This window comes from Sparus aurata, chromosome 5, assembly GCF_900880675.1.
Source record: "Sparus aurata chromosome 5, fSpaAur1.1, whole genome shotgun sequence".
Classification (NCBI taxonomy): domain Eukaryota; kingdom Metazoa; phylum Chordata; class Actinopteri; order Spariformes; family Sparidae; genus Sparus; species Sparus aurata.
In genome coordinates this window covers 25,272,251-25,299,174 of record NC_044191.1, presented here as the reverse complement: position 1 = coordinate 25,299,174, position 26,924 = coordinate 25,272,251, and the positions used below count along the sequence as shown (strand labels likewise).

The 26,924-nt window shown below is 39.1% G+C and overlaps 5 protein-coding genes and 1 long non-coding RNA gene across 7 annotated transcripts; 4 read left to right on the top strand and 2 right to left on the bottom strand.

Annotated features, from left to right (window-relative positions):
* The first annotated feature begins 165 nt into the window (after positions 1-165).
* Positions 166-3,776, top strand: prnpa (prion protein a (Kanno blood group)). The gene is made up of 2 exons (XM_030417294.1): positions 166-330; positions 2,740-3,776. The coding sequence occupies exon 2, from the start codon at positions 2,748-2,750 to the stop codon at positions 3,270-3,272; it is 525 nt and encodes a 174-aa protein (XP_030273154.1). The 5' UTR covers positions 166-330; positions 2,740-2,747; the 3' UTR covers positions 3,273-3,776.
* Positions 3,777-5,590: 1,814 nt separating this feature from the next.
* prnpb (prion protein b) lies at positions 5,591-10,977 on the bottom strand. The gene is made up of 2 exons (XM_030416006.1): positions 10,867-10,977; positions 5,591-9,430 (listed from the first exon to the last, which is right to left on the bottom strand). Exon 2 carries the CDS (start codon positions 9,421-9,423, stop codon positions 8,161-8,163), a length of 1,263 nt encoding a protein of 420 aa, XP_030271866.1. The 5' UTR covers positions 9,424-9,430; positions 10,867-10,977; the 3' UTR covers positions 5,591-8,160.
* A 784-nt stretch (positions 10,978-11,761) lies between these two features.
* LOC115581051 (RNA polymerase II degradation factor 1-like) lies at positions 11,762-15,488 on the bottom strand. Its single transcript, XM_030415874.1, has 2 exons — positions 15,409-15,488; positions 11,762-14,846 (listed from the first exon to the last, which is right to left on the bottom strand). The coding sequence occupies exon 2, from the start codon at positions 14,837-14,839 to the stop codon at positions 13,295-13,297; it is 1,545 nt and encodes a 514-aa protein (XP_030271734.1). The 5' UTR covers positions 14,840-14,846; positions 15,409-15,488; the 3' UTR covers positions 11,762-13,294.
* A 1,477-nt stretch (positions 15,489-16,965) lies between these two features.
* On the top strand, positions 16,966-19,720 carry LOC115582320 (zinc finger protein 239-like). Its single transcript, XM_030418239.1, has 2 exons — positions 16,966-17,208; positions 17,634-19,720. Exons 1-2 carry the CDS (start codon positions 17,205-17,207, stop codon positions 18,746-18,748), a joined length of 1,119 nt encoding a protein of 372 aa, XP_030274099.1. The 5' UTR covers positions 16,966-17,204; the 3' UTR covers positions 18,749-19,720.
* A 790-nt stretch (positions 19,721-20,510) lies between these two features.
* LOC115582321 (uncharacterized) lies at positions 20,511-22,123 on the top strand. Its single transcript, XR_003984156.1, has 2 exons — positions 20,511-20,792; positions 20,951-22,123. It is a non-coding gene; the product is annotated as an uncharacterized LOC115582321 (long non-coding RNA).
* A 218-nt stretch (positions 22,124-22,341) lies between these two features.
* On the top strand, positions 22,342-26,520 carry LOC115582319 (zinc finger protein 614-like). Of its 2 annotated transcripts, none has more exons than XM_030418238.1 (3): positions 22,342-22,600; positions 23,482-23,892; positions 25,561-26,520. In XM_030418238.1, the coding sequence occupies exons 1-3, from the start codon at positions 22,549-22,551 to the stop codon at positions 26,475-26,477; spliced, it is 1,380 nt and encodes a 459-aa protein (XP_030274098.1). In that variant the 5' UTR covers positions 22,342-22,548; the 3' UTR covers positions 26,478-26,520. The 2 variants fall into 2 exon arrangements, with proteins under 2 accessions (XP_030274098.1, XP_030274096.1); XM_030418236.1 differs by lacking the exon at positions 22,342-22,600 and adding an exon at positions 22,785-23,091.
* The last annotated feature ends 404 nt before the right edge of the window (positions 26,521-26,924 follow it).

Here is a 26,924-nt window from a genome sequence, read left to right as displayed (position 1 = left end):
CTTGTTGTATAATTTAACAGATATACCATCAGTCATAGCCGAAGCTTCTGGAAAGCTTGTTACGTTTTCTGGTTCATTCACATATGTACGCCCACCCACACACACGCAGGTATTTAAGTAGGATGTTGATGGCGACTTACTGTACCCTCAGCCAATGAGCAGGAATGAGAGAGTGATCCACTCCACCTGATTAAGGGTGTCTGGAGGATAACAGGCTGGTCTTGAAACATACTTCTTACTGTCAGGAGAGTCTGAGCTGCACACACACGCTCTCTTGTTTTCATCGTCAGACGAGTAACATCTGAACCGCTGCAAACAACCTCTCAACAGGTAAGATCTTTTTATTCTCACAGGATTTTTTCCTTTTAAGTTGTAGTAGCAAGTTCAAACCACATTCCTCATTATTTTATGATGCTTTTGTGGGTGGATCTCTTTGTGGATATGATGTTATTTAGCATCTCGTCTGCTATACTTTCATCATCATATCGATAAGAATAATGAAATGAGAAGCAGATCAAAGTGCTCCAGATTGAATCAGATTCACTCATGAAGGTTTCTTTGTCTTCCTTTGTGACTCCGGTCTTGTGTAGCTATAATCTGAGAGTCACTGGATTATTCTCAGACTAACTGACCCAGTGTAATAATAGCTCAACTCATCTCTAAAAGGACACAGATTAGGCTGCGTACAGTTTGTTGACAGCAGAGAAAATGATGTCATGCTGTCACTGGGCATCACCATACTGCCATCGTCCTGCCTGCAAAGTTTAGAAGAAGTCACATCAAAATATACTTTTATTGTTCTTAAATCAACATATTAATTGATCAAGTGATACTTTAGATTTGTAGTTGATGAAAAATTCTCATGCCAGAGAAGGATCAAAATAACATCAAAATTACAGGAACACATAAAACACAATAGACAAATAAAAAAGTAAAAGTGGGTTTATACTGACATTAGTGCCAAACTGAACAACAGCAACAATGAAATAAGATAAATGTAGGTAAGTAAACTACAATAAGAACTTAAATATAAAAGGTACTATAAACAGTCATACTGAGAAGTGATAAAAGGTTACTCCACATACTGGAAATATTTTGACGTGTGATCTAAATGTGCAAGGTAAGTAAAGCTGTTCAAAAAATGCTGTGCAGCACAGTAATTTCCTCTGAAATGTATTGGAATAGACGTATAAAGTAGCCTAAAATGAAACCACTCAATAATTTACAATCATGTGTTGATAAAAAAAAAGTACTGTCAGCAAATATGGAGGAAAAAGTCAAATGTTATTTGAAAATTAACCTCAACATTTGATAATTTTTATTATTACTATGGTTATATATATATTTCTTTCTTTATAGTTATGTCTAACACCCAATGCTTTATGTAAACGATATCACCAATATATTCATATTATACTGTATGTCATAGTATTCTTTTCAAATGCTATTATCATAGTCATTCATAGTAATATCTTTTTAATGTATAGTGTGTGTATATATGACACACCCTGTATATATATATTATGCATAAAACATTGTATTTTAGTACGTTATTATGTATATTGTACTCATTATCATACTATGAATACTGTGGTGCACACATTTCAGCTGCCAGGTATTGTTATGTAAATCATATCTATTTGGCTTACCTCTTAGCTTGTCTCTTGTGCTTGGTTTTATACATATAACCATTACCTAACAAGGAAGTCACACTGGGTTTAAAAATCTCCTTTTACAAGTTATACCTCACCTAGACAGGGTCAAAAATAGCAGCATCAAGGACATGACAAGACAACAATAACATCATATCAAATCACATTTTTACATAAGTGTAAAAATACATCTCCTAATGTGTGTAGTGTGTGGCAACAATGGAGTCTCATCTTGTATGTAAGAAGCACTGAGAAAACATTATTATTTAACACTATTGGTGCTGCGATCATTAATGCAGCAGGTCCATAGATCTTGAGCCACAATAGATAGAGATTATGAAGGCTATCTGATCCCAGGTCAGCTGCAGTGTTAAGTTGTGACGGGGCTTGTGTAAGACGTGTTTCTCAAAGCTGGATTAAGAGCTGTGATCTGTACTGCTCTTAATTTATCAGTGACGTAAAAAATAACACAGCGGGACTAAAGCTGCCATGAGAACATCTCATCAGCCTGTTTATGAGCTATGTTTGTCTTCAGAAACCATAAGTAGGCCTCTGTTTACATTTAAGTATTGTACTCACTCTGTGCACTGATAGGACAGCTTTAATTGTTCATTACATCAATTTTAGTTTAACAAATACCTGATCAACATTGTTATCAACTTTAAAAAATGTAAATAATTTGCTACACCTCCTCCAGCTACAACATTCAAATGCTGCATACTTGTTAACACATCAATAATAATGAAACAATAATGCAATAAATATTAATATTACACTTAATTGCAAAACACAATTTAGCATAATAAATGCTGCTACTCTTGATGATTAAACTTAAGTGGTATTGTAAATTCTGAAGCAGGACTTGCTAGTTAAATTACTAGTATTTAAAAAGAATTTCCAGAATGGATTTTCATAACATCTACTATACTTTTTATGATAAGATGGCCTTTCTGTATTTGTTTTATTCCCATTTTTCTCCTTAGCTAACTAACTGACTAACTTTCATCTCTTTTAATGTCCTACATTCAATGCTCCCCAGTTACAATTTCATGCCTCTTTATAACATTTCCTTTGTCTTATTTTTCAGGATAAGGAATGATGTTGGGCCTAAAGAAACTCCCACTCACTGTGACCCTCTGTCTGCTGCTGCTCGCCACACTGTTACCCAGCTCTGAGGCACGGCGTGGAGGCGGTGGCTTTGGCAGAGGTGGAGGAGGCTTCGGCCGGGGCGGAGGCCGGGCCTGGGGTGGCGGTGGAGGCCAGGCCTACAGACCTGTCCAAAGCAGTGGCCCAAGTGCAGGGAAGGTAGCTGGTGCTGCTGCTGCAGGCGCCATAGGAGGATCACTGATTGGTTCGGCCCTGAGCCGCCCTGGGTATGGTGGGGGATATGGAGGATATGGAGGGGGATATGGTGGATATGGAGGAGGATATGGTGGATATGGAGGAGGATATGGTTACCCACGTGGTGGCTACGGCCCCAGGCCAGGCTACGAGCCCGAGGGCTCTGGAGACATGGAGTACTACACTGGAGCATCAAGCGGCCCCATCTACAGCAGTATCATCGTTGTCATCGGCTCCCTGATGTCCCTGCTGATGGGCCACTGGGTGGCACTCATGTAGAGTTGATACAGGCCAAAGCTGGGACTAAAAAGAACCCACGACCTGACAGAATTTTTTTTAGGTTACTTTAAATCAAAAGTAACCTAAAAGAACCCACAACGTGACAGAATTTTTTTAGGTTACTTTTGACTTTAAATCAAAAGTAACCTAAAAAAAAATGATCTTTGAATAATGTAAAGCTGTTGCCAATTTGTTTCCCCAACACTTCAGTGAACCTCCATGAGAGCAGGAAAAGGAATCTGAGTAGTTTAACCTCCACAACTTTGTCAGTGTGACACCTTGCTTCAGTCTACATGTGTACCAATGAGAAAAACGTACATAATGTTGATATTTTTCAGAGTTGTGAGATAACTTTCACACTGTTTTCCACACTCCCATATCTCCCTTCAATTTATTTTTATACTTTGATGACTGTCGTGATGATTTAATGTTTTTTTGCCAGGTAATATGTGAAGATTAAGGAATAAAATAGATGTGTAGTCAGGTTAACTCTACCTCAAGAAGTCAGGTCAGTGCCGGAGTTTAAGAGCAGCTAAGTACTCCATACAATAATGCCATTTCTCAGTATATCTCAATATAAGTAGAGAGCTTTTTAATTCTGTTTCACATTCTGTCTGTGCTTCAAATTGTTAATTGTCATAACATTGCTTGTATATTTTGACCAAAAAGTACATTGTTTATGCCAATTTGTAGACTTTTATTGTAAAAAAGCTAAATGTTTCTCCATGTTTTAAATTCTTGTACAAATAAATCAAAAGACTTTAGAACAAATATTAGTGTTGCATTTTATTGTCTACATTTTTGTGAGAAAAGACCATTTGGATGAAATATGGTAGAATAATAAATGATGTATGTGATAGCATGAATCTAAATATGCTTTCACTTACATCATGCATTTTAACATCATTCATGGATTTAGAGATAAGACTTTTAGGAAACTTGTGATAGTTTTGAAGCTTGACGTTCGGACTCGACAAGCAGAAACAAACAGCAGAAACACAAACAATCTAAACACAAGTTCCCTGACCACTGCTGTTTCCAAAGTTAAGATTGATCCTCAAGTTAAAGCTCTCTGGGGACCATGAACGTAATCCATCAAATAGTTGCTGTGATATTTTAGTCTCATGAGTAATTTGAACTTTCAAAGCTACAACTTGATGAGAACAGAGCAAAGTCCATGTTCCGATGAGAACTCTGTTAGGAAATTCAAGTGGATCAAGAGGTTGTTAATGTGTGTATCAAACATGGCAGCTCCATTAAAGCCAAAAAGCTCAGTGGTTTGTCTTGTGCCCCATGAATACTTTTTAATCAACATATGGAAACTGGAGGGAGAGGGAAGAGTGCATGACTCAGCCAGTCAGCTGACATTTAACAATCCACTGTCTCCTCTGACACCTCGGCTCATCCAATTATATGTCTAATGTGCTTTCTTCTCTGTCCTCTGCACCACAGCAGTAACCATCGTAAAAGTCCGATGTTGACTGCGTGTGTGTTTATGTTAATGCAACATACAGCCATGTTCTTTGGACGTTTCACATTCAGGAATCGTGGTTTCTTACAGGCTGAGACCCAAAACACAGAGAGGTGTTGACAAACCTGTAGTTATCTATTATATAGGGTGTTGCCATAACAGATATGAAATTTTTACTCCCCAGTCAGCCCAGAGCTTCAGATGTTCACTATGGAAACAAAATCATGTATACACGTATTAATCAGGAATAATATAATCTTTTAGACATTAAAGAATCATCATCTCTCATCATCTGAAGAATGAGTACTTTACCTTTGATACTTTAAGTACATTTTGCTGATTATTTCTTTACATTTTTTTCAAAAATGGTCATTTTCCAAGATAAATTTCAAAGAGTTTTCATCTAAATTTGTTGTTTTTTTGCTTTAATAAAATTATTGGGAATCTTTATTGTGCCGTCCAAACAAAAGCACACATATAGTGCGATATCTGAACATACAGGGAGCCCACAGATGGGTATACATACAAGAACAACACACACACACACACACAAAAGGTGGAACGCGTTAACATTCAGCTGATTTCTTTTTCGCAGCTTTGTCTCGAAAAATCAAAATTCAGATTAAAGAGCCACATTTTGTTTCCCTGTGATATAATAATGAGCAAAATACATCAGAAAACTTCACTCACATTATCTCAGCTTCACTTCTGGTTGCAAATGTATTAAATCATCATTGAGCTCCACTAAAGAGTTCTTGTAAAGCTTGTTTTCAGTAAAAACGACACCAAACCCCTTCCAAACCAGATTTTAAAAGCCCTAAAACAAATTTCCACAAATGCAAAATAGTATAGTTAGTAAGTTTATTTATATTGTAGTGTTTAAATGTGAATGTGATCTCTCACAGTAAAAGGCATTCGTAAACATTTTCAAGTACCATAACAGCCAGACACAAGAAAACATCGGCCACATACACATAACAGCACATTAAAAGTACATTGTGGGTTTTTAGGTCACAGATATTGTTCTCCAGTCAACAACAAGTGTTTGTTGTAATTGCAGTTTAGTGGTTGCCAGTGAAATGTGAATGGATGGGTTCTAGATCCTGTGGTCACTCTGGACAAATCAGGAGGAAGGTTTTAATGGTGAGGCATATTGTTTGCCAACAAGATTATCAAGGAGGGGTTTTTAATAAACACGGATGAGAACATAACAGTTGATTTGGACGTGTTGGAAGTGAGTACAAATGATCCTATATGTTCACATAAAAAAGTTCTAAAATAATGAGTTATGAGGTAGGACATTTGCTATTAAAACTCCAGAAAGTACCTTTACACTATTAAACAGGCAGGGGGCCTTACACTTTAAGAGCACTTCCGCGGTTCAGAGGGGTGAAAAAGAGGTAAACTGTTAGAAAGAAGGAAGGAAGTATATAAAAACACATAAGAAGGTACACAAAACACTGTAAAAAGCCATGGCAGTGAACATGGAATACTTTTAGGACAACATACACACACTTTCAGAAAAAGCACACTTCCACAGTGAGTAACTTGAGTGTTAAGATAAGAACATGCATACTGTTGTTTGTCTGTTTAGAGATGGTTTATCCAAATAAGATATAAGTACCCGCAGACATTATAATTAGTCATTGTGCTTTGAGTGTACAGAGTTTAATGGACCTTGTATTATAAACGTCCATTTATGCTTTAAGATACAAATAAATGGTTAGATACGATCCATTACATACTAATCCTCTCAGTGTAAACGCCTGATAATTGCAATAGAAGTCTGATAGAGTATTTTTTTTAACGCTAGCAAGCAATCCTGACATGGCTAACAATAGCAAGCTTAAGTTAATGTTGCCAACTCCTGACAAACCTTGTGAGAGTCTGGAACCAACCAGCAGAATTCTTATGCAGACATAAACAAAACAATCATTTAGCACTGAGCACTGAGTATAATTTGAATTACTATCTAGACCTTTCATCTGCATCTTTGTAGCCAATAAGGCTATCCCATCACAAACAGGTCCATGGAAACCCTGAGATACGGACAAAATGCTGAACACTGCAGCGGGCCCGGGTATGGAGAGGCGACCACGACAACGGAGCAGAATTGAGTGGGAGCTGGGAGTTACTTATACTGAAGATTCTGAGAAATAGAAAGCCTTCTGATTGAAGATCTGCTACTGATAATGCATCAAACACCAACAGTTAAAAACTAACTAATACTGTTGTATTTGAAACGTATACTTACAGTCAGTGGTAGGGCCACGCCTTGCTTCTATGGCGAGAGAGCTTTTCTAAATGGAGTCTAAATGGACATTAATGGGTCGGATTCCTCACCTCAGGAGAATTAGACTGCAGTTAATGCTGTGGTGGCGTCGAGTCTTTGGATCAGCCTTCCTAATTCTATCAAATCGGAAGCAAAATCTCTGGTTTGTTTTAAACGGCTGATGGTGATTCATTTCTGTATGTTGATATTTTTATCCACACTGCCTGTTTTTAAATTACTTTTGGTCTTATGCTAGATTCTTCATGCTTCTGTTTGTGTCTCTTTGTGTCGCAAAGCTACAAAGTGCTTCACATGAAGGATAAAGTGTACACATCAAAACTCTGTGTACACTTTATCCTTCATGTGAAGCACTTTGTAGCTTTGCGTTTCAAAAAGTGCTTTAGAAGTAATTTTATTATCATATATTAATTATTAATGGACCCTTTCTCTTTCACAGGAGGAAAAGGGAAGTGCACTTTGTTGCAACTCTACATTTATGTCTGTCAGGTCCAACTTCTCATATTCCTTTCCTTGAATACATGGTTCAAACAAGCAATACAGTGTGTGTGCCAGCTTTATAGTGCCAGTCAAGCCCATGCATGAGGATGTGGTGCCTGAACACTGAGAAAACATATATAGTTTTTAAAAAGGTAGAAATCCACAATGAATGAAGAGAGTCCTAAAAAGGTAAGTTTTCTCTCCGTAATCCACTCTACTAAGGAGATTATGTTTTCACCCGTGGATGCTTGTTGGTTGGTTGGTTTGTCAGCAGGATTAAACAAAAACTACTAAACGGATTTCCACTAAACTTGGATAGAGGGTGGGTCTTGCCCCAGAATAGACCCCATAAACTTTTGATGCAAGTCTGTATAAAGGGACCGAATCAAGATTTCTTTCTTTCTTTCTTAAAACTTGCAAGATAAGGTGTTTTTTCAACATTTTCATAAATCTCTCAAGAAATAACGCATGGATCTTGATTTAAAAAAAATGAGCATACATGATATTTACTAGTGACTGTAATTTGATGTGGCTCCTAATCGAAATCTTTATCCAACTGATTTAAATATGTATTGGGCTTGGCAGAGGTATGTGCTCTACTGAGTGCCACTCGAGTTGAATTTTTTGACACATTCTTAATGAAGGCTTCAGTGCAGCAGCGTTAGCATGTTGCTATTCATTAGCATCAGTATAGTACTGGTGACCACAGCTAACAGCCCTTGTGAGCCCATCTCCAGTCCCTGCACCCCTCCTGTCATTCTCATCAGGAACGGGTGGGAGTAAGCCATGTAATGCTCGACACACTTCTTGACCTTCATCTGATTGATCAGTTCTGGGTAGCCGATCTCCACAATGCTGACTGTGTCGTCATCATCATCATCATCATCATCATCATCATCATCATCACAATCATCATCAGTAGTTTTACCAGGAACTGGCTGATTCAAAGTGCAAGGAGTTGAAGGTGCAGGGGAGGAGGAGTTACCTGCTGCAGTGCTGTTGCTCTCTGTTGTGTTCCTTTCTGTGTCGTTGTCACTGACTGTAGTTTTAGTAGTGGCAGCTGTTTTTTTGTCTGACTGCCAATTCTCCACAGGTCGAAGGTCTAGTGTCTTCATGCATAAATCCATGGACTCATAATAGGATTTAGGGGGTTTGCTGTATGTGTATCTGCTGTAGTCATTGGTATCGTTAGACTTGGAGCCATATTTCTTGTACATGTAGTGGTTGTAGTAATACTCCTCATGTCGGCTGCGAAAGTCGAAGTGAGGACGTGGGAACCTTCCTAACCCGTAACCCAGGGCCATTCCAGCCACAGCCCCCCCAGCTGCTGCCATCACCGCAGTGCGCCCAAATTTTTGGGATTGATAAGATGGTTTGTAGCCCATATTCTGAACTGACCTGGAAAAGGGAGATCCACCTCCATAACCATGGCTCCCATAACCAAAGCTGCCACCATAGCGAGGGCTCAGGATTTTGTTGTTCGGGTTATAGTTCATGTATCCACCTGGATAACCTCCATGGCTGCCATAACCATCATCGCTGCCATAACGACCATGGCTTCCATAACGACCATGGTTTCCATAACGACCACGTCTTCCATAACGACCATGGCTGCCGTAATCTCTACCGTATGGGGAGCCATATGGATGTTGATTATGATTGCCTCCTCCTCCAGACTGACTGGGGTGTCCATCCTGAGAGCTGGAGCCCCGAGTATTCTTGTTGCCTGTATTTGTATTTGTATGTGTATTTGTATTAGTTTTACCGCTGCCTCTGCTGGGTGGGGCTTGCTTCGTTGAGCCAGAGCTTTTCCCAGAGCTGCCCCCTCCTCCCCCTCTCTTGGCAAATGAAAAATGGGTATGACACAAAAGAAGTAACAGGCACAGCACTGATAATAAATTCTGCTTCATCTTTGCCCTGTAGGGAGGGTTGAGAAGTGAAAAGGAAGGAAAGGAACATATGAGATAATAGTTCTTGGATTGCATCATTTTACAATTTTACGAATTTTGGCCATAATTTGTAGAATTATGGAATGAGGCCTAGTGCTGCCAGAAAAATTACTTTTAATACTTATGTTCATGCAATTTCAGATACTTTAATTGAAAGTACTATATATATAGCTGACTTTTACCAACGTAATATATTAATATGATATTTTAACTTCATCTTGAGTATGACCTTGGGTACTTTTTACAACACTGGCACAAACACAGACCCGAAGGAAGTCCATATGCAATAAATAAAATGACAGCTAAGCTTGATGAAAGAAAGAAACATTCCATAAATCATAGTTATGATTTTGAAGCTCGAAATTATTAGATTACAAAATCACAGTTATGAAATAAAAACTTTAATTAGGAGACAGAAAGTCATAACTACGAGATCAACTGTGTTGCTGTTGGTAACACTTCCGCCAGTTATAAATAAATAAATAAATAAATAAATCACATGATAATTATAATTAGGTGAACATAATATTTACAACATTTAAAAAAAATAATTAACAGATAAAAAGAAATGAGTTAAGAAATCATAATTATGAGATAAAATGTCATTTATCCTGTAATTTCTGCTTTTATCTCATGATTATGATTTTTCTTTTTAAATGTTGTAAATATGATTATTTTTCACCTAATATCAATTATCATGGGATTTATTTATTAATTAATTTGATCCCATACAGTCCCAGAGATTCACAGCACTAACTACCAATAACACAGTTAATTGATGATTGTTACCTTAGCTCAATTTTTTAAGAGATCCATATGTCGTCTTTATATAATCAGGATATGATAGGTATGAGCTGCTTCGCAATAACAATAGAGTACGGAATTCACCATCGTTTAAATGTTTATCCTCTATAACGTTCATGAATTTTGCTCTTAATCCTGTCATTGTACCAACAAATCGATTTTCCAGGACTGAAATAATTTCTTAATTCTCTCTCAAAGCAAAACACTGAGTACTACAGAACAGGTGTGGCACTGAGAGCACACAGAGCTTGTTATTGTTTCATTATGGGGATGGGGATGCATGTTCCCCTAACAATAACCTATAAAGCTCCAAAGAGCGTGAAAAGCTTCGACCAAAGCAGACAGATTGTTTACAGAAACACACTGTGCACATGCTGATCTTGTATTGACAGAGCTGCCACTTTAATATGGCCTGTCCGTTTTCACTGACCTTTACTGGTTTAAAACAAATGGTCAAGATCAAATAAAAGTGTAATTCACACATGATAAGCAGCGTTGAGGTATTGTTTAATTACAGACAGAGGAGTAAAACAACAACGTGCAGATGCTCTCCTGAACAGAGGAGGGTGTGGTCACTGTAAATACAGGACTGAGTCTTACCTTCACTGGTGACTGTTTGGAAGTTTTGTCCCGTTTTATTCAATTTCACTTTCCCAGCTCGTCTTTGCCACTGCCACTGCGCTGATGCACTTCAAACGTTTTTTACTTTTGGAAACTGGTGAATCCGTGTGACGTAAGGACGCAGGACGAGGGCGGTGCTCGCACAGAGAAAGAAGATGGGGCGGGGTCTTTGCTCGTTTCCACATTTCCCAGCATCTTCAACCACCATGTGATGGTGTTTTCTTCATATGGAAAATCACCACATGTGAAGTCAGAGAGTCTGACTTATTTACAATAATGATTGAGCCTATTTTACTTGATAACTACCATTTAAACATATTATACTGTAAGGTACTTTCATCTGCATTACCTTCAATTAAAAACAAAACTAGTTGCTCTGCAGACAATATTACATACAAAGCAAATTATCTTATGTTCATAGGAACAGTGTTAAACAGTGTTGGGCTGATTTTTTTCAAAATGCAATACATACATACATTAAATATTACTGGTTACCTTCATTTTAAAGTAATATATTACTTACAAGATTACTGTTTGTGTAATGTATGACTTATTACACAATTGTTTTGTTACTTAAAAAAGCCCAAATAACCTATATAGAACAATTAACTAGCTTAGATCTTTTTAGTTAAAATAATTGCCTTGTGCACAGGGATGAGCAGGCAGACAAAGGATGAAAGTCTAATATATTATGAGATAGGAATAAATATTTTGAATTGTAGGCTCAGTGATATGAAACACATCAGACCTGTACCTTCTATAATATGGCCTATAATGACATGACGATACAAAAATCTCTTTTTCTATGCCTTTTAATTTTAGTCCACAGAACAAAGAATGAGTAGACATATTTGATTCAAGAACAACAAACAAAGAACTTATACACTCAGCTTTATTATAGCATAGCCTATATTAATATGGTCATGTTAATGTAGATGCATTCTTATAACAATGAACTCTTCACTTCAGTCGGTAACGCGGATTGTAACATGTTATGTGGCATAACTGGTAATATATTACTGAAATATCATTAGTAACTCATTATATTACTCCGTTATCGCTAAAAGTTACGTGTTGCCTTGGTAACGTGTTACCACCAACACTGGTGTTAAATACCTCAAAAGTCATACTTGAGTTAAAGAAAGATATCATGTTAAAATATGACTGCTAAAAGTGAAAGTCATCATACGGTATCTGATATTAAACAGACTTAAGTTACAGAAGCACAAGTAAATGACACATATATACACATACACATATAAGTTATAGATTAAAAGAGTAGTGTATCATAATTCAGATAAAACATTAAACTGTGACTTACATGTAAATACAATAATTAACCTAAACATATCTTGTGTTTGTTTTATGCTAAATATAGAAAATAACTAGTACCTTTAAAATGTCAAATAAATGTAGTTGAGCATAAAATACAGTATTTTCCTCTGACTCGTAGTGGAGTGAAAGTATAAAGAACAGTGTAATGCAAAGTATGTAACAATATTTAAATATTGAGGAAAAACTACTTTTTTTCTTTGCATTCATTCAATTTCATTGTTTGGAGAAAAACATCTGGGGAGTGTATCCAAATAAAATGAGTAGGCTTTCAGTAGAGTGTATTATGTTTTTTTAATATGGTTCTGATTTGTTTTTTTGTACTTTGTATACAGTATTCAAAGTGTGTGGTCATTAAATTAAGGTTCAATTAGGTTTAGGACTTAATGACATTTTAAAACTCCTTCTAAAGTCAAATCATTTTTATTTGGTACAATAATATTCACTCTCTTCTCTTTGGACTGTCCTTGAATCAGACAGGCCTCAGGCATTAGCAATCCTTGAGTTAATATAATTACTCTGTCACATTTACTGGCAGGCTCTTTATTTACAGAGATCATCACCCTAACAGTGCCTGTGCCAGCCCCACAGTGAAAGCTTATCCCCTAAACCACTCACACAGGCCAGTCTGACGATGAAAAAATCTACAGCTGTGCTTGTGCCTCTGTGAGGCAGTACTTTGGCACAGTGCTATTAAGTAGTAAGAATGTCATTAGTTTTTCTGGTAACTGGTCATCAAGCCAAATTATTCGATGGAAATTACCTGATGGTGGCACTGGATTAAAAGTCAAAGGATCAGAGAATGTCTTTAACATTGATTGACAATCTACCCAAGTGCATCAAGATATGTAACTTTGAAAATTTGACCATGTGTCATTAGGTTTCAACCTCTGGAGACCCCTAATGTTTGAACAAAATGCCATGACTGTCCCGCTGAGATCATTTCTGTCTAGGCCAGGTTGTCTATATCGTCTGATTTTATATCCAGAGCAACGCTGCTTGATAACATTCTTTGTTGTACACCTAATTTCTGTATTTCTCCAACAATCTTACTTCACAGCTGCAAATGAAGACCTCAGCCCAGCAGCATTAGCATGTTGCTATTCATTAGCAACAGTATAGTACTGGTGACCACCGCTAAAAGCCCTCGTGAGCCCATCTTCATCCCTTGCACCCCATCGTTGGGGCTGGGTTCAGTCTTCTTCTGCAAGTACTTCTCAGAGTACACCATGTACAACTCCAAACATCTCCTCACCTTCAGCTGTTTGATCAGTGCCGGGTAGCCAATCTCCACAATGCTGACTGTGTCATCATCATTGTCATCATCTGTGGAAGTTTTTTGGAGAACTTGTGAAGCTGAAGGCACAGGCTCGGCTCCAGTTTGGTTCAGAGGGCTGAGAGCTGAAGGTGCAGAGGTAGAGGTGGTATTTGCTGCAGTGCTGTTGCTCTTTAAGTTGCTGCTTGTGCCACTGTCTGGGGCAGCAGTCGTTGTGGTAGGTACAGTTGCATTTGTGGTGGTTGTAGTTGCAGTTGTAGTAGTGGCGTCTTGTTTGTTGTTTGGTTGTCGATTCTCTGCAGGCAGAAGGTCTTGTCTCCTCACACATGAATCCATGAAGTTATTATAGGATTCAGGGGGTTTGCTGTATGTGTAGTCCCTGCTGTAGTCATTGGTATCAGTAGACTTGGAGCCATATGTCCTGTACATGTAGTGGTTGTAGTAATACTCCTCCTGGGGGCTGTGGAAGTGGAAGTGAGGACGGGGAAACCTTCCTAACCCATAACCCAAGGCCATTCCTGCCACAGCCCCTCCAGCTGCTGCCATTACCGCACTGCGCCCAAACCCTCTGGATTTATCAGATGGATAGACGCCCATTGCCTGAACTGAGTGGGAAAAGGGGGAGCCGCCTCCAGCACCATGGCCCCCGTAACCAAAGCTGCCACCATAGTGAGGGCTCGGGATTTTGTTGTTCGGGTTATGGTTCATGTATCCACCTGGATAACCTCCATAACCACCGTAATAACCATGCCCACCTCCATAAGGGTAGCCCTGTGCTGGGTAACCCCCAGCTGGATAGCCCTGTGCTGGGTATCCAGGCTGCTGGGGATAATTTCCTTGGTAAGGGTAGCCACCTGGTCTGGCTGGTTGCTGGGGGTAACCGCCTTGGTTAGGGTAGCTGCCTCCAGCTGGATATCCAGGCTGCTGGGGATAATTTCCTTGGTTAGGGTAACTCCCTGGTCTGGCTGGTTGCTGGGGGTAACCTCCTTGGTTAGGGTAGCTGCCTCCAGCTGGATATCCAGGCTGCTGGGGGTAATTTCCTTGGTTAGGGTAACTCCCTGGTCTGGCTGGTTGCTGGGGGTAACCTCCTTGGTTAGGGTAGCTGCCTCCAGCTGGGTATCCAGGCTGCTGGGGGTAACTTCCTTGGTTAGGGTAGCTCCCTGGCCTGGCTGGTTGCTGGGGGTAACCTCCTTGGTTAAAATCTTTGGATTGTTTGGGCTTTTTGGGGATTATTTTTGGGAGCTTTATTTTGGGGAGTTTTAATTTCAGTTTCGAGGCCAGCGAAAAATTTACATGAACCAAAAGAAGGGACATACACAACAGAGCTATTGCAGTCAGCTTCATGTTTACACTGCAGAGAGGACCCAGAGAAAGAAACAGTGGTCAAGAAAATATAAGGGAAAAAATACCATTGTTTATAGCAGAACAGAGCAGAAGTTGGGAGAAATTCAGACTAAATATTTGGAGAAACTGAAATCTTTGATTAAATGCCTGCTGTTGATTATGCATTAAACCTCAACAATTAAAAAGTAACTAATACTCTGAGTGGCATTTGAGGAGAACGCATTGTTTACTTTTACTTAAGTGTCGTTTTAATACCAGTAGTTTTACTTGTAACTGAAGAATATTTTCATAATGTAACTGTACTTGTACAGCACTTATGAACAGCACTGGCATGTTGTTGCACCACACAGCCTGGTCCACCCCCATGGACTCGACATGAGGCTGTGGGTCCAACATAGCTGTCAGCCAGGCTGTAAATAGCACAGTCATTTCAGACTTCAGACTAAATGTCACTCCTCACAGTCTTGCTTGTACTTTATACTACATTTTTAAGAAAATATATTTAGAAAAAAATAGGAGACAAATGTGATCAATACACTTTCTTAAAGAGAAAATTCATAAACACTGACCTCTTGTCTTCTGTGTCCACAAAACCGCGCCCTTTCTTCCATCTAATCACATGGGTCACAAAGTTTTGTAGCCCTTCTCCCCTCCCCTCCCCTCCTCTCCCCTCCCCTCCCCTTCTGCTGGTAAAATAGGCTATTTATAAGGTTCTCCGCCCACATCTCCTCACTGCTAGTTGTCAAAACCCTTGAGATCGTTAAAGCAAACCATTTTGATCAATGATGGTGTTTAGTTTATAGCAAATATGTTGATGCCCACTTTAACTGGGCAATTTTCATACCCATATTAATTATTTATTATTTATTAACAACAATACACTGCAAAGCTGTTTATAATTACACTGTTTATATTTGTACATATCATGTATCATGTGCACCAAACTTGTATTAACTGAATATTTGGCTTCAGCACTCAACTTTGAGTGACTTGTTTTGTTGTAATTTTGTTTCGAGTTGGTTATTTTGGAGCTTTGAGAGAGAAACTTACTGTGAGATTCATAGTCATACACACAGCAGCTACGACTACTTCACATGTTTAAGGTTTTTGTTTGTATTTGTTCTGTTTTATTTTTAAAGAAACAGCACTATTAGATAGTACGAATCTGTCCTGTGGTTTGAAAATATGTGTAAAACTGTGCTACGACGGATGGCTGCTACAAAATGATTTTCTTTACACGTTATGACATGACCAATTCAAATCTAGACTAAATACCCAGCAAAATGATTGTTTGTCCTACTTTAAATAAATACTGCCCATTATATATTTATTAAACTTATTCATTTTTAAAAGGCAAAGTTATTTTCTGTAAAGAAATAGGTGGCTGTAAGAAGTTGGGTTTTTTTTTCTCTCTTATTCTTGTTTGTTTAAGCAAATTTCTGTTTGTGATTTAAAGTGCCAATACAACTCATAAAAGGCTATATTTCACCTGCCAAAAGGTGAGTACAACTCCTACCTTGTGACTGAAAGGTTGTTTCTGCATCAAAGAGAAAGTGTCAACATGACTTTTTTAACAGAGTCTTAGTCAGTGGGGAAAAAATCGAAAGGAGCTGGCTGATGTACTAAAACAAGAAGGATAGATTGCACTGCTTCTGCTGCAAAATGTTTTCTCCAAAAGAATACAGACTTAGTAAGGAAGGACTAAAGGACTAGAAAAATGCCAGCTACTTGCTGAAGGTTCATGAGGATAGCCAGGAGCACAATACCCAGATGGCAACATGAAAGGAGTTGGAGGTCTGTTTTGCAAAGGGGCTGACAATAGCAAGACATGGCACTAGCTGAGGCTAAGAGAAAATATGTTTGTGCAATGTCTTATTTATGTTGTATTTTTTATTACTTGTTTCTTTCGTTAGTTTTTATTTGGTGTGATATTTTTGACTTACAAAAAATAGTGATACAGTCTTGAAGATATACATGCAGTTGCTGTGTGCGTGTACGAAAATTGATTGTCAAACTGAGTGCGCTGCGAGGCGGCGCAAGCTTAAATCTTACCTCGGGCACCAAATTAGATGAAAGCGGAACGAAAAGCTCCCGCACGTCTACTGTCGGAACTTAATAGCGTGACATTCAGCGGAAGTAAACAACACAAGCGCTAGTAGCGTTAGCTGCATGCATATAGTGAATTAACTAGAAGATGACACTGTTGTTGAACTTTTTAATAAGGTTGAACTTTTTCTGCGACAAACTGCAGCTGCTGAATAAACATTCAGAGTTTTTTAAAAAGCTGTCGTTGAGTACGAGGAAGAGATCGACCGTCAGCACAGACTGTTTGATATCATTTGAAAACCTGAAATAATTACACAGGATGGGTATGACATATTTAATGTATTAGTTTAGTAATACAGGAAACAGTAACTGCATACATGATCCCACATTTTTAAATAGGGCCTGTATAGGAAAGTTTGCAAATGTTAATTCGTGGTCATTTTAAAAATCACAGCGGTTTTAACAGAAGACGTAAGATTAGGTCACTTTATGCTAAATTATGTGAGATGGCAGAGGCTAAATTGAGGAATCCCACAGCCCGAGGAAAGAAGCTGTAGCCTGGAGATACGGCAGGGAATACTTATATCTGTTGCCAGGTGGCAGCAGGTGAACAGACTATTGCTGGCGTGGGTGTTGTGTCTTAGTATCCTTTAGGCTCTGTGCAGACATCCCAGTTTAATTTTTTGTGTGTGTGTGTGTTTTTTTTTTACCGTAGTAGAAATCATATTCCTGTTCTCTGTCCCTGCAGAGCTCCTGCAGCAGCGTGTGTATAAGGAGGAGGAGGTTCTCTCTGACCAGCAGCTCTGCGACCAGGAGAGGGACTATGGCCTGAACCAAGAGGACCCAGAGCCTCCACAGATTAAAGAGGAACAGGAGGAGCTCTGCGCCAGTCAGGAGGGAGAGCTGCTTGTAGTGAAGCTGGAGACTGACACCTTTATGTTGATTCCTCCTTATGATGAAAGTGACAGTGAAGCTGAATCAGAAAGTGACCACCAGATCGTCTCTGACAATTCTCATGTTGCTGAGAGTCTAGATGAAGGCGAGCATGGAGACTCGGGTTCAACTAGAAATACGGAGCCAGAACCAAAGAAAGGACATCACAAAAGCGAAAGTCACATTAATGTTTACAAACCCAACAGGTCAGAGATTGACTACAATACTCAGACAGGTAAAAATTCCTTCAAATGTGACACATGTGGAGAAGCTTTTAAGGACCAGTCTGAATTTAATGTACACCTGAGCATTCACACAGGTGAGAAACCATATTGTTGTAAAATATGCATGAAATGTTTTAAATCGAAGGCTGGCATGGAAATCCACCTGAGAATCCACACAGGTGAGAAGCCATACCTTTGCAAGACCTGCGGGAAGAGATTTGTTGTCATGTCAGGATTGAAAACTCATTTAAGAACCCACACAGGTGAGAAACCCTACTGCTGCAAAACATGTGGGAAATATTTCTCACAAATGAGTGCCTTGTCCGTCCACAAACGAATCCACACAGGTGAGAAGCCATACCTTTGCATAACCTGCGGAAACAGATTTCGTGACAATGGGGCATTGAAAAATCATATGAGAATCCACACAGGTGAGAAGCCGTATTCTTGCGAGACATGTGGAAAAGATTTCCGACAATGCAGTGACTTGAAGGTTCACATGAAAATCCACACAGATGAGAAGCCGTATTCTTGCAAGATATGTGGAAAAGATTTCAAGAGTAATAGAACCTTGCCAATCCACATGAGAATCCACACAGATGAGAAGCCGTATTCTTGCAACATATGTGGAAAAGCCTTCCATTTTGGCAGTGGCCTTAAAGCCCACAAGAGAACCCACACAGGTGGAAAGCAGTTTACTTGCTAAACATGAAGGGGTTTCAGGCTTAATGGTGCATTGATAGTGGACTTGTGAAGAGATCACACTTTTGAGAAGCTGTATGACATCCACGTAACTCCGATTTTGCCAACGTGCTACAGAATATGTTTGCTTATGTGAGGAAGTTGTCCTCTGAGCAGACTTTCGGGGGTACTTTAAACAGAATAAATACTTATCCATGGTATCTATCTACTGCTGTATCTGTATGCATCTATATGTGATTTGTATTCAGGCATTTTTTTGTCTCAGTCGGCAAGGCATATGAGGTAACGTTCAGGCATGTAGCTTTGTATTTGCAAAAGATGTGGGAGATGACTGAGTTTGAGTGGTTTGAGGTCAAAACACACAGGAAACCACAGAAGTGAGGAGCCACAGAATTGCAAGAGCTGTGGGAAAACTTTTTCTGGAATTACCGAAGTGAAAGAACTGAGGATCAATAAGTACGAGGGAAAACCATCCAGCTGAAATACAAGTTCACCCACTGAATAAAATAAACCTTTGTTGTAGTTTCATTTCTGTAATTGAATATATACACTTTCCCATTGAGAAGAGATAGCAATGACTTGGTGTAATGAAATAGTACATTTTCAACAATACAGTCAAGTTTTGTTTAACTATTGAATGATTTTCATGCACTACTAGTTAGTGGACTGTAAACTCTGAAGTTGAGAGACCGGAGCCTTCTCTTTTTCAGCAACATGTCAATTAATTGAATATTTAATGTGTTTTGTTGCTGTTTCAACTCAATGTACTATTTGTCTCGGAGGGATTTATAATCTTTACCTCCTGTATTCTAATAAAACATTGTAAGGTCATAAGGTTTTCCTATCAATTTTCCATTCAATTTCATGTGCAATATTCAGTTGTTATTTGTAGCATTTATGGAGCATTTCTTTATTACTGACACTGTTAAATACCATCAATTCAGCAATTCTGATAATAAACACACATACGCACATATGCAAATTTCTACATTATATTTTACTACTTATTTCATTTTTCATTTTTATTTTAATCACTCTTATCTGTCATTGCCTTTTCTATTTATATTGTATCTCTCTGTAATGTGATATTTCTATTCTAGACAGTGCTACTGTAACAAACCAATTTCCCCTTGGAGATCAGTAAAGTATGTCAGATTCTGATTCATATGTAAATATACCAGATTAACACTAAAAGCTAAAGTGCCGTTTAAAAAAAGATTTTTTTAGGTATTTGTGCCTTGAGGAATTTCATTTATATTACATATTTATGATGTATTACATTTCAGGCAAATGTATTACACACAGATGATGTTAAGATTTCCAGACACTGTAATGATTTCAAGTAATTCCAATCAACATCTGGCATTAATGGTCTGTTAGGAAACTACGTAGTATACTCCTCACAGTAGATGCTACCTGAGCAGGGTTTGGACCCAGGAAACGGTGCAATTGAACCACCGTAATCAAAATAAAGTATTATATAAATATCTGACATTGACACTGTGGTCATTATGCAAAATCAACAATTTCATGTAACTTAATTTTTTTACTTTATATTTTTTTGACAATAATAATAATGCTGTACTTTTAGGTACTTTGCTTACATTTTCTACAATTTCTTATTTAACTTTTCTACATCTAATTTTCTGTGAACTAACGGAAACACGTTGTCAGTTAAAAGAAAGCAGAAAAAAGTGACACAAGTTGGAATAAAATGTCTTAAATTGAAAGTGGAACTTAAAGCTCGCGTTCGTCCACTGTCGGAACTGAACAAAGGTGACACCAAGCGGAAGTAAACAGCTCAACTGCCAGCGGCATAAATTGAAGTAACTAGAAAACAGTTGTGAAGCTAATTACTGAATTTGTTGTTAAGACACAATGTCATCAGCTGAGTGTTTGAGAGAGTTTTTCAACGAGCGACTAACTGCTGCTGCTGAAGAAATATTCAGAGTTATTAACAAAACTATTGTCGAGTACGAGAAAGATCGACCGACAGCGCAGACTGCTGGACATCGTTTGGAAACCTGAAATAAAGTTACACCCGATAAGTATGAAGTAATTATGTATTATATTGACAACACAGGAAACAGTAGTTCCATTTCGGTGTAATTCGAGTAAGGTTATTTTAACTTTTACTTGTTCTTATGCATTTTGATTCTTTATTATCATAGCAGTATTGCATTCCTGTGGTTCCCTTTCCCTGCAGAGCTCCCACAGCAACATGTTTATAAGGAGGAGGAGGTTCTCTGTGACCAGGAGAGGAACTCCAGTCTGGACCAAGAGGACCCAGCAGACCCTCCACCGATTAAAGAGGAACAGGACGAACTCTGCACCAGTCAGGAGGGAGAGCTGCTTGTAGTAAAGCTGGAGATTGATACCTTCATGGTGATTCCTCCTTGCGAAGAAAGTGACCACAGTGAACCTGAGTCAAATAGTGACCACCTGCTCCTCTCTGTCAGCTCGCACATAGCTGAGAGTCAAGATCAGACTGTAGGCAATGAAGGAGAATCAGGATCAATTAGAGATACAGAGCCAGAGCCAGAGCCGGAACCAAACTTATGTTGACTTCCTATTTTGGAATTTCTTGTGTACAACCCTAACTTGTCAGAGATTCACTGTAATACCCAGGCAGGTAACAGGTCTTTTCTGTGTGACATATGTGGAAAGGCCTTTAATTTTAAGTCCAATTTGAATGAACATCTGAGAATCCACACAGGTGAAAAACCATATTCTTGCAACACCTGTGGGAAAACATACTGTCGGTCAACAGACTTGAACACTCATAAAAACCCACACGGGTGAGAGGCCGTATTCATGCGATACCTGCGGGAAGCGTTTCAGTCGGACGTCAGAGTTAAAAAATCACAAGAGAACTCACACAGATGAGAAGCCATTTTCTTGTGAAACATGTGGGAAATATTTCAGAAACAAAAGTGCCATGTCAGTTCACATGAGAATCCACACAGGTGAGATGTACCTTTGCAAAATCTGCGGGAAGGGATCCATTGACATGGCGAGATTGAGAAGGCATATGAGAATCCACGCTAAAAAGCAATTTACTTGCTAAACGTGAGAGGGTTTTCAGACCTAAATGTGTCTTGATTGTCAACTTGAGAAGAGCCCATACTTGTAAGTAGCAGTATAAATGTAGCAGCTTGGGAAAAAGTATATCAGTACAGTCACATCTGTGTGATGTGATGTATACAATGTCCGTTTTAGAAGTGGTCACAACACTGGCTGTGATGAAGTAGAAAATTTTTCTACAAAGACAAAGTTTTTAGGTTTTTCTTCTGCATTGTGTGATCTTGTTGTATGTCTCTTGTTTTTATTTCTATGAATTCTAACAATAAAGCTGGATTTTGAGCTGTTTGTGCTTTAAGGAGTGTCATTTTGTGCTCACAAGATATAATTGACTACATTTTAACCTGGTCTCCAAATTTCCTGGATCCCAATCCTGTCGAGTATCTGTAGGACACACCAGAACAAGTCAGATCCACAAAGGTAACACAGGGAACTCAAAGTATACACCTCCATTGCTCTTGTGCCAGACACCACAGGACACCCCCCAAGGTCCAAGCCATGACAGGTGCGAGCCAAGTCTGATCAATGGTGGAACCTCCATTGACTGGGGATGTTCTGGGGCTTTCCACAGATGTTTGATTGGATGAAGATGTGAGGAATTTGGAACTCGGGTTGACTCCTTGAGCTGTTTATTTTGTTCTTTTGGTTTTTGAGCAGTTTTTATGGTGTGACGGGTTGTGTTGTGCTGCTGGGGAGCCACTGCCATCATGGAGTGCAATTGCCATGAGGGGATGTACTCAGTCTGCAGGACCCAAGATTTCTCATCAGAACATTGGTTTGTAACAAGATGATCGATTTTATTCCCTTCACCTGTCAGCAATGTTGTGGCTTATCCATGTATATACACTGATATTAAGAGAACTTACACAAAATGTGCTATGTTGTGAATTGTATTAAATTATCTGAGGTTAAAATGTCATCAGTTGAGAGCAGAACGACAAGCTCCCGCGCGTCCACTGTCGGAGCTGAACAACGTGACACCCAGCGGAAGTAAACAACACAACCGCTAGTTGGGCTAACTGCTTGAGTAACTGGAAGACGACATTGTTGTAGTGACGCGGATTATTATAGATTTTTTCATTTATGTAGTAACAATGTCTTCAGTTGAGTGTTTGAGAGAGTTTGTCAACGAGCGACTAACTGCTGCTGCTGAAGAAATATTCAGAGTTTTCAAAAAAGCTGTAGTCGAGTACGAGGCAGAGATCGACCGTCAGCGCAGACTGCTGGATGTCGTTTGGAAGCCTGGAATAAAATACAACGCAATAGGTCTGTTTTATTTTAATGACACCGGGAACACGGAAATTGCACATCTCTAAAACCTTTTTTTTTTTTTTTTTTTTTTTAATTCAGCGGTCATTTTTACATTGACATCAGTATAGAATATTATATGGTAGAGCAGAGAGGCTGAACTGAAGAGTCTCACAGCCAAAGGAGAAAAGCTGCTCTGTAGTCTGGTGTTATGCCAGTGAATACTGTGTATCTCATGTCAGGTGGCAGCTGATGAGCTGCCAGTGGTGGTGGGTGGGAGGGTGTCGTCGTTCAGTATGCTTTAGGCTCTGTGCAGACATCCCACTCCTCCAATTGAATTGAGACTCTGCGCTTGTTTTCATTATCATCATAGCAGTATCTTATTCCCATTATTTTCTGTCCCTATAGAGCTCCAACAGCAACATCTTCATAAGGAGCATGAAGTTCTCACCGACCAGCAGCTCTGCAACCAGGAGTGGAACTCTAGTCTGGACCAAGAGGACCCAGAGCCTCCACAGATTAAAGAGGAACAGGAGGAACTCTGTACCGGTCAGGAGGAAGAGCAGCTTGTAGTGAAGCTGGAGACTGATACCTTTATGTTGATTCCTCCTTATGAAGAAAATGACAACCAGCTCCTCTCTGACAATTCTCACATAGCTGAGAGTCAAGATCAGAATGAAGACAAGCATGGAGACTCAAGATCAACTAGAGATACAGAATCAGAACCAAACCCAAAGGAAAGACATTACAAAATCAGAAGTCCAAGTAATAGTGTTTACAAACCTACCAGGACAGGGATTCAGTGTAATATTCAGACAGGTAAGAAGCCTTTCATATGTGACAGTTGTGGGAAAGAGTGGAAATCTAAGTCACAATTAAATGTTCACATGAGAACCCACACAGGTGAGAAGCCGTACATTTGCAGTACCTGCGGGAAAAGATTCACTGTCATTTCAGCCTTGAAAAGGCATATGAGAATCCACACGGATGAGAAACCGTATTCTTGCAACACCTGTGGAAAAGATTTCAGAAATAGTAATAACTTGTCAGTCCACATGAGAACCCACACAGGTGAGAAGCCGTATTCTTGCAACACATGTGGAAAAGATTTCCGAATTGGGGGTGACTTGAAAGTTCACATGAGAATCCACACAGGTGAGAAGCCGTATCTTTGCAAGACCTGCAGAAAAAGATTCAGTATCCTGTCAGCATTGAAAAGGCATATGAGAATCCACACAGATGAGAAGCCGTATTCCTGTAAAACCTGTGGAAAAGAGTTCCGATATGGCAGTAACTTGAATGATCACATGAGAGTCCACACAGATGGGATGCAGTTTACTTGCCAATCATGGGAGGGCTGCCAGGCTTAATGGTGCCTTGAAGATCAACTTGAGAAGAGCACACACGTGTGAGAAGTTGTTAAACTGCGACAGCTGTGGGTAAAGATACTTAGAACCAAAATGATACTTTCTGCATCTGTGCGTGCACAGGGGTTCTTGTGATGTAAATCTTGTCATCAAATGGCGTACGGATCAGCTCTGTGCAGATAGAAGTGAGGAGCTTCATAATTGCGGCGTCAGTGGACAAACATTTACTCAAATTACATAGTTAAAAATACGCCCGAGGGTCAATGTACACAGGAGAAACGATCGAGTGGAGACGTGTTTACCTACTGAATAAAATACACTTTTGCAATACCTGCATCTCTGTAATGTATACAATTTACAGTCGAATAGATGACATAATATGCAAGTGTGTTAAAGTCATACATTTTCAACAATACAATGAGATTATGTTTAACTATTTAATTTCTTTCATACACTACCTCCATTAAGTGAGTGGAAAGTTAACTCTGAAGTTGAAGCTGAGAGTCTTGAGACTAGAGTCCTCTCTTTTTTATCTGCAACGTGTAATTACATTTATATTTTAATGTGTTCTTCTACTGGTTAAACTTGATGTACTTTTTGTTTTGTGGGACTTGTCTAATTGACAGACAAACACATGTTGTAGATGGTGTTCTAGGTGGAGTGCTGCTGTTACTCATGTTTTGTACATTCATATCTTATATTTTCTTATATGGTTAATGGAAAATTTGCGCAAAGGTCCGTAATAAAAGGAGAAAAATGATCAATTCTGTGGAAGTACCTTTTTTGTTGGGGGGGGGGGGGGGGTCATCAGTGAGGGCTGTAGCCATGAGTGGTTTACCTTGTCATGGTCAGTGTCAACCTTTAGTGGTGTGGTAACACAGGGAACACAGTAATTCCACATTTTATAAACCTAATTAGAAAAAAAAAAGATTCAGCGGTCATTTTTACACCTGCAAGGTTGTGGGATGAAATGTAGTTAGGTCCCCACTTCAGAATAAATTGGACAATCTTCAAGCCTTAGGCTTTAGACTCTGTGTAGACATCCTACTCCACTTTACATGCACTTGTTTTCCTTATCATCATAGCAGAATCTTATTCCCGTCGTTTTCTGTCCCTCCAGAGCTCCAACAACAACATGTTTATAGGGTGCAGGAAGTTCTCACTGACCAGCTGATCTGCAACCAGGAGAGGAACTCCAGTCTGGACCAAGAGAACCCAGATCCTCCGCAGATTAAAGAGGAACAGGAGGAACTCTGCACCACTCAGGAGGGAGAACAGCTTGTAGTGAAGCTGGAGACTGATACCTTTATGTTGACTCCTGCTTATGAGGAAAATGACGGCCAGCTCCCCTCTGACAATTCTCATGTAGTTGAAAGTCAAGATCAGAATGAAGACAATCATGGAGACTCAAACTCAACTAGAGAAACAGAAATAGGACCAAAGGAAAGACATTACAAAATCAGAAGTCCAAGTAATAGTGTTTACAAACCTACCAGGACAGGGATTCAGTGTAATATTCAGACAGGTAAGAAGTCTTACAAATGTGACAGTTGTGGGAAAGAGTGTAGGTGTAAGTCACAATTAAATGTTCACATGAGAACCCACACAGGTGAAAGGCCGTACATTTGCAAGACCTGCGGGAAAAGATTCACCATCATTTCAGCCTTGAAAAGGCATATGAGAATCCACACAGATGAGAAACCATATTTTTGCAACACGTGTGGAAAACATTTCAGAAATAGTAATAATTTGTCAGATCACATGAGAACCCACACAGGTGAGAAGCCGTATTCTTGCAACACGTGTGGAAAACATTTTCGAATTTGGGGCGACTTGAAAGTTCACATTAGAACCCACACAGGTGAGAAGCCGTATTCTTGCAACACATGTGGAAAAAATTTCCGAATACATGGTGACTTGAAAGTCCACATGAGAACCCACACAGGTGAGAAGCCGTACCTTTGCAATACCTGCGGGAAAAGATTCACTGTAATTTCTGCATTGAAAAGGCATATGAGAGTCCACATGGATGCTTAATGGAAAATTTGCACAATGGTCCGAAATAAAAGGATAAAAAAGATCAATTCTGTGAAAGTACCTTTTTTGTTGGGGGGGGGGACTGCTATCAGTGAGTGCTGTAGCTACACGGGGGTTTACTTGGTCACTGTCAACCAAGAATCACATATGTAATAAGGCCTGCATAATTGTTAGCATTAAACCAGTGTTATAATTATTCACCACATATACCCAGAAACATTTGTATGACAGCTGAAGTTCCAATAATTTGCTTACTTTGCAGGTAAATATTTAAGAAGGTAATGCATAAGCCACAAAACACATGGTTGGGCAAACTCCCATGAAATCTTATATGATAAGATTTTTTTTGTGTATCTGTCTCATGATTTGTAAAACGTGTTAAACTGAGCTCCACCTCAACTAGCTGCTACAACACAAATCTGTACGTGTTACAACTTGAGTAAATAA

Excerpts from the sequence above, each read along its gene's own strand:
- LOC115582319 (XM_030418236.1), top strand. The coding sequence starts at position 22,920 with ATGTCTTCAGTTGAGTGTTTGAGAGAGTTTGTCAACGAGCGACTAACT. Across the intron at positions 23,092-23,481 it reads AATAAAATACAACGCAATAG|AGCTCCAACAGCAACATCTT; the intron begins GTCTGTTTTATT and ends CTGTCCCTATAG. Across the intron at positions 23,893-25,560 it reads TCAGTGTAATATTCAGACAG|AGCTCCAACAACAACATGTT; the intron begins GTAAGAAGCCTT and ends CTGTCCCTCCAG.
- LOC115581051 (XM_030415874.1), bottom strand. The coding sequence starts at position 14,839 with ATGAAGCTGACTGCAATAGCTCTGTTGTGTATGTCCCTTCTTTTGGTT.
- prnpa (XM_030417294.1), top strand. The coding sequence starts at position 2,748 with ATGATGTTGGGCCTAAAGAAACTCCCACTCACTGTGACCCTCTGTCTG.
- prnpb (XM_030416006.1), bottom strand. The coding sequence starts at position 9,423 with ATGAAGCAGAATTTATTATCAGTGCTGTGCCTGTTACTTCTTTTGTGT.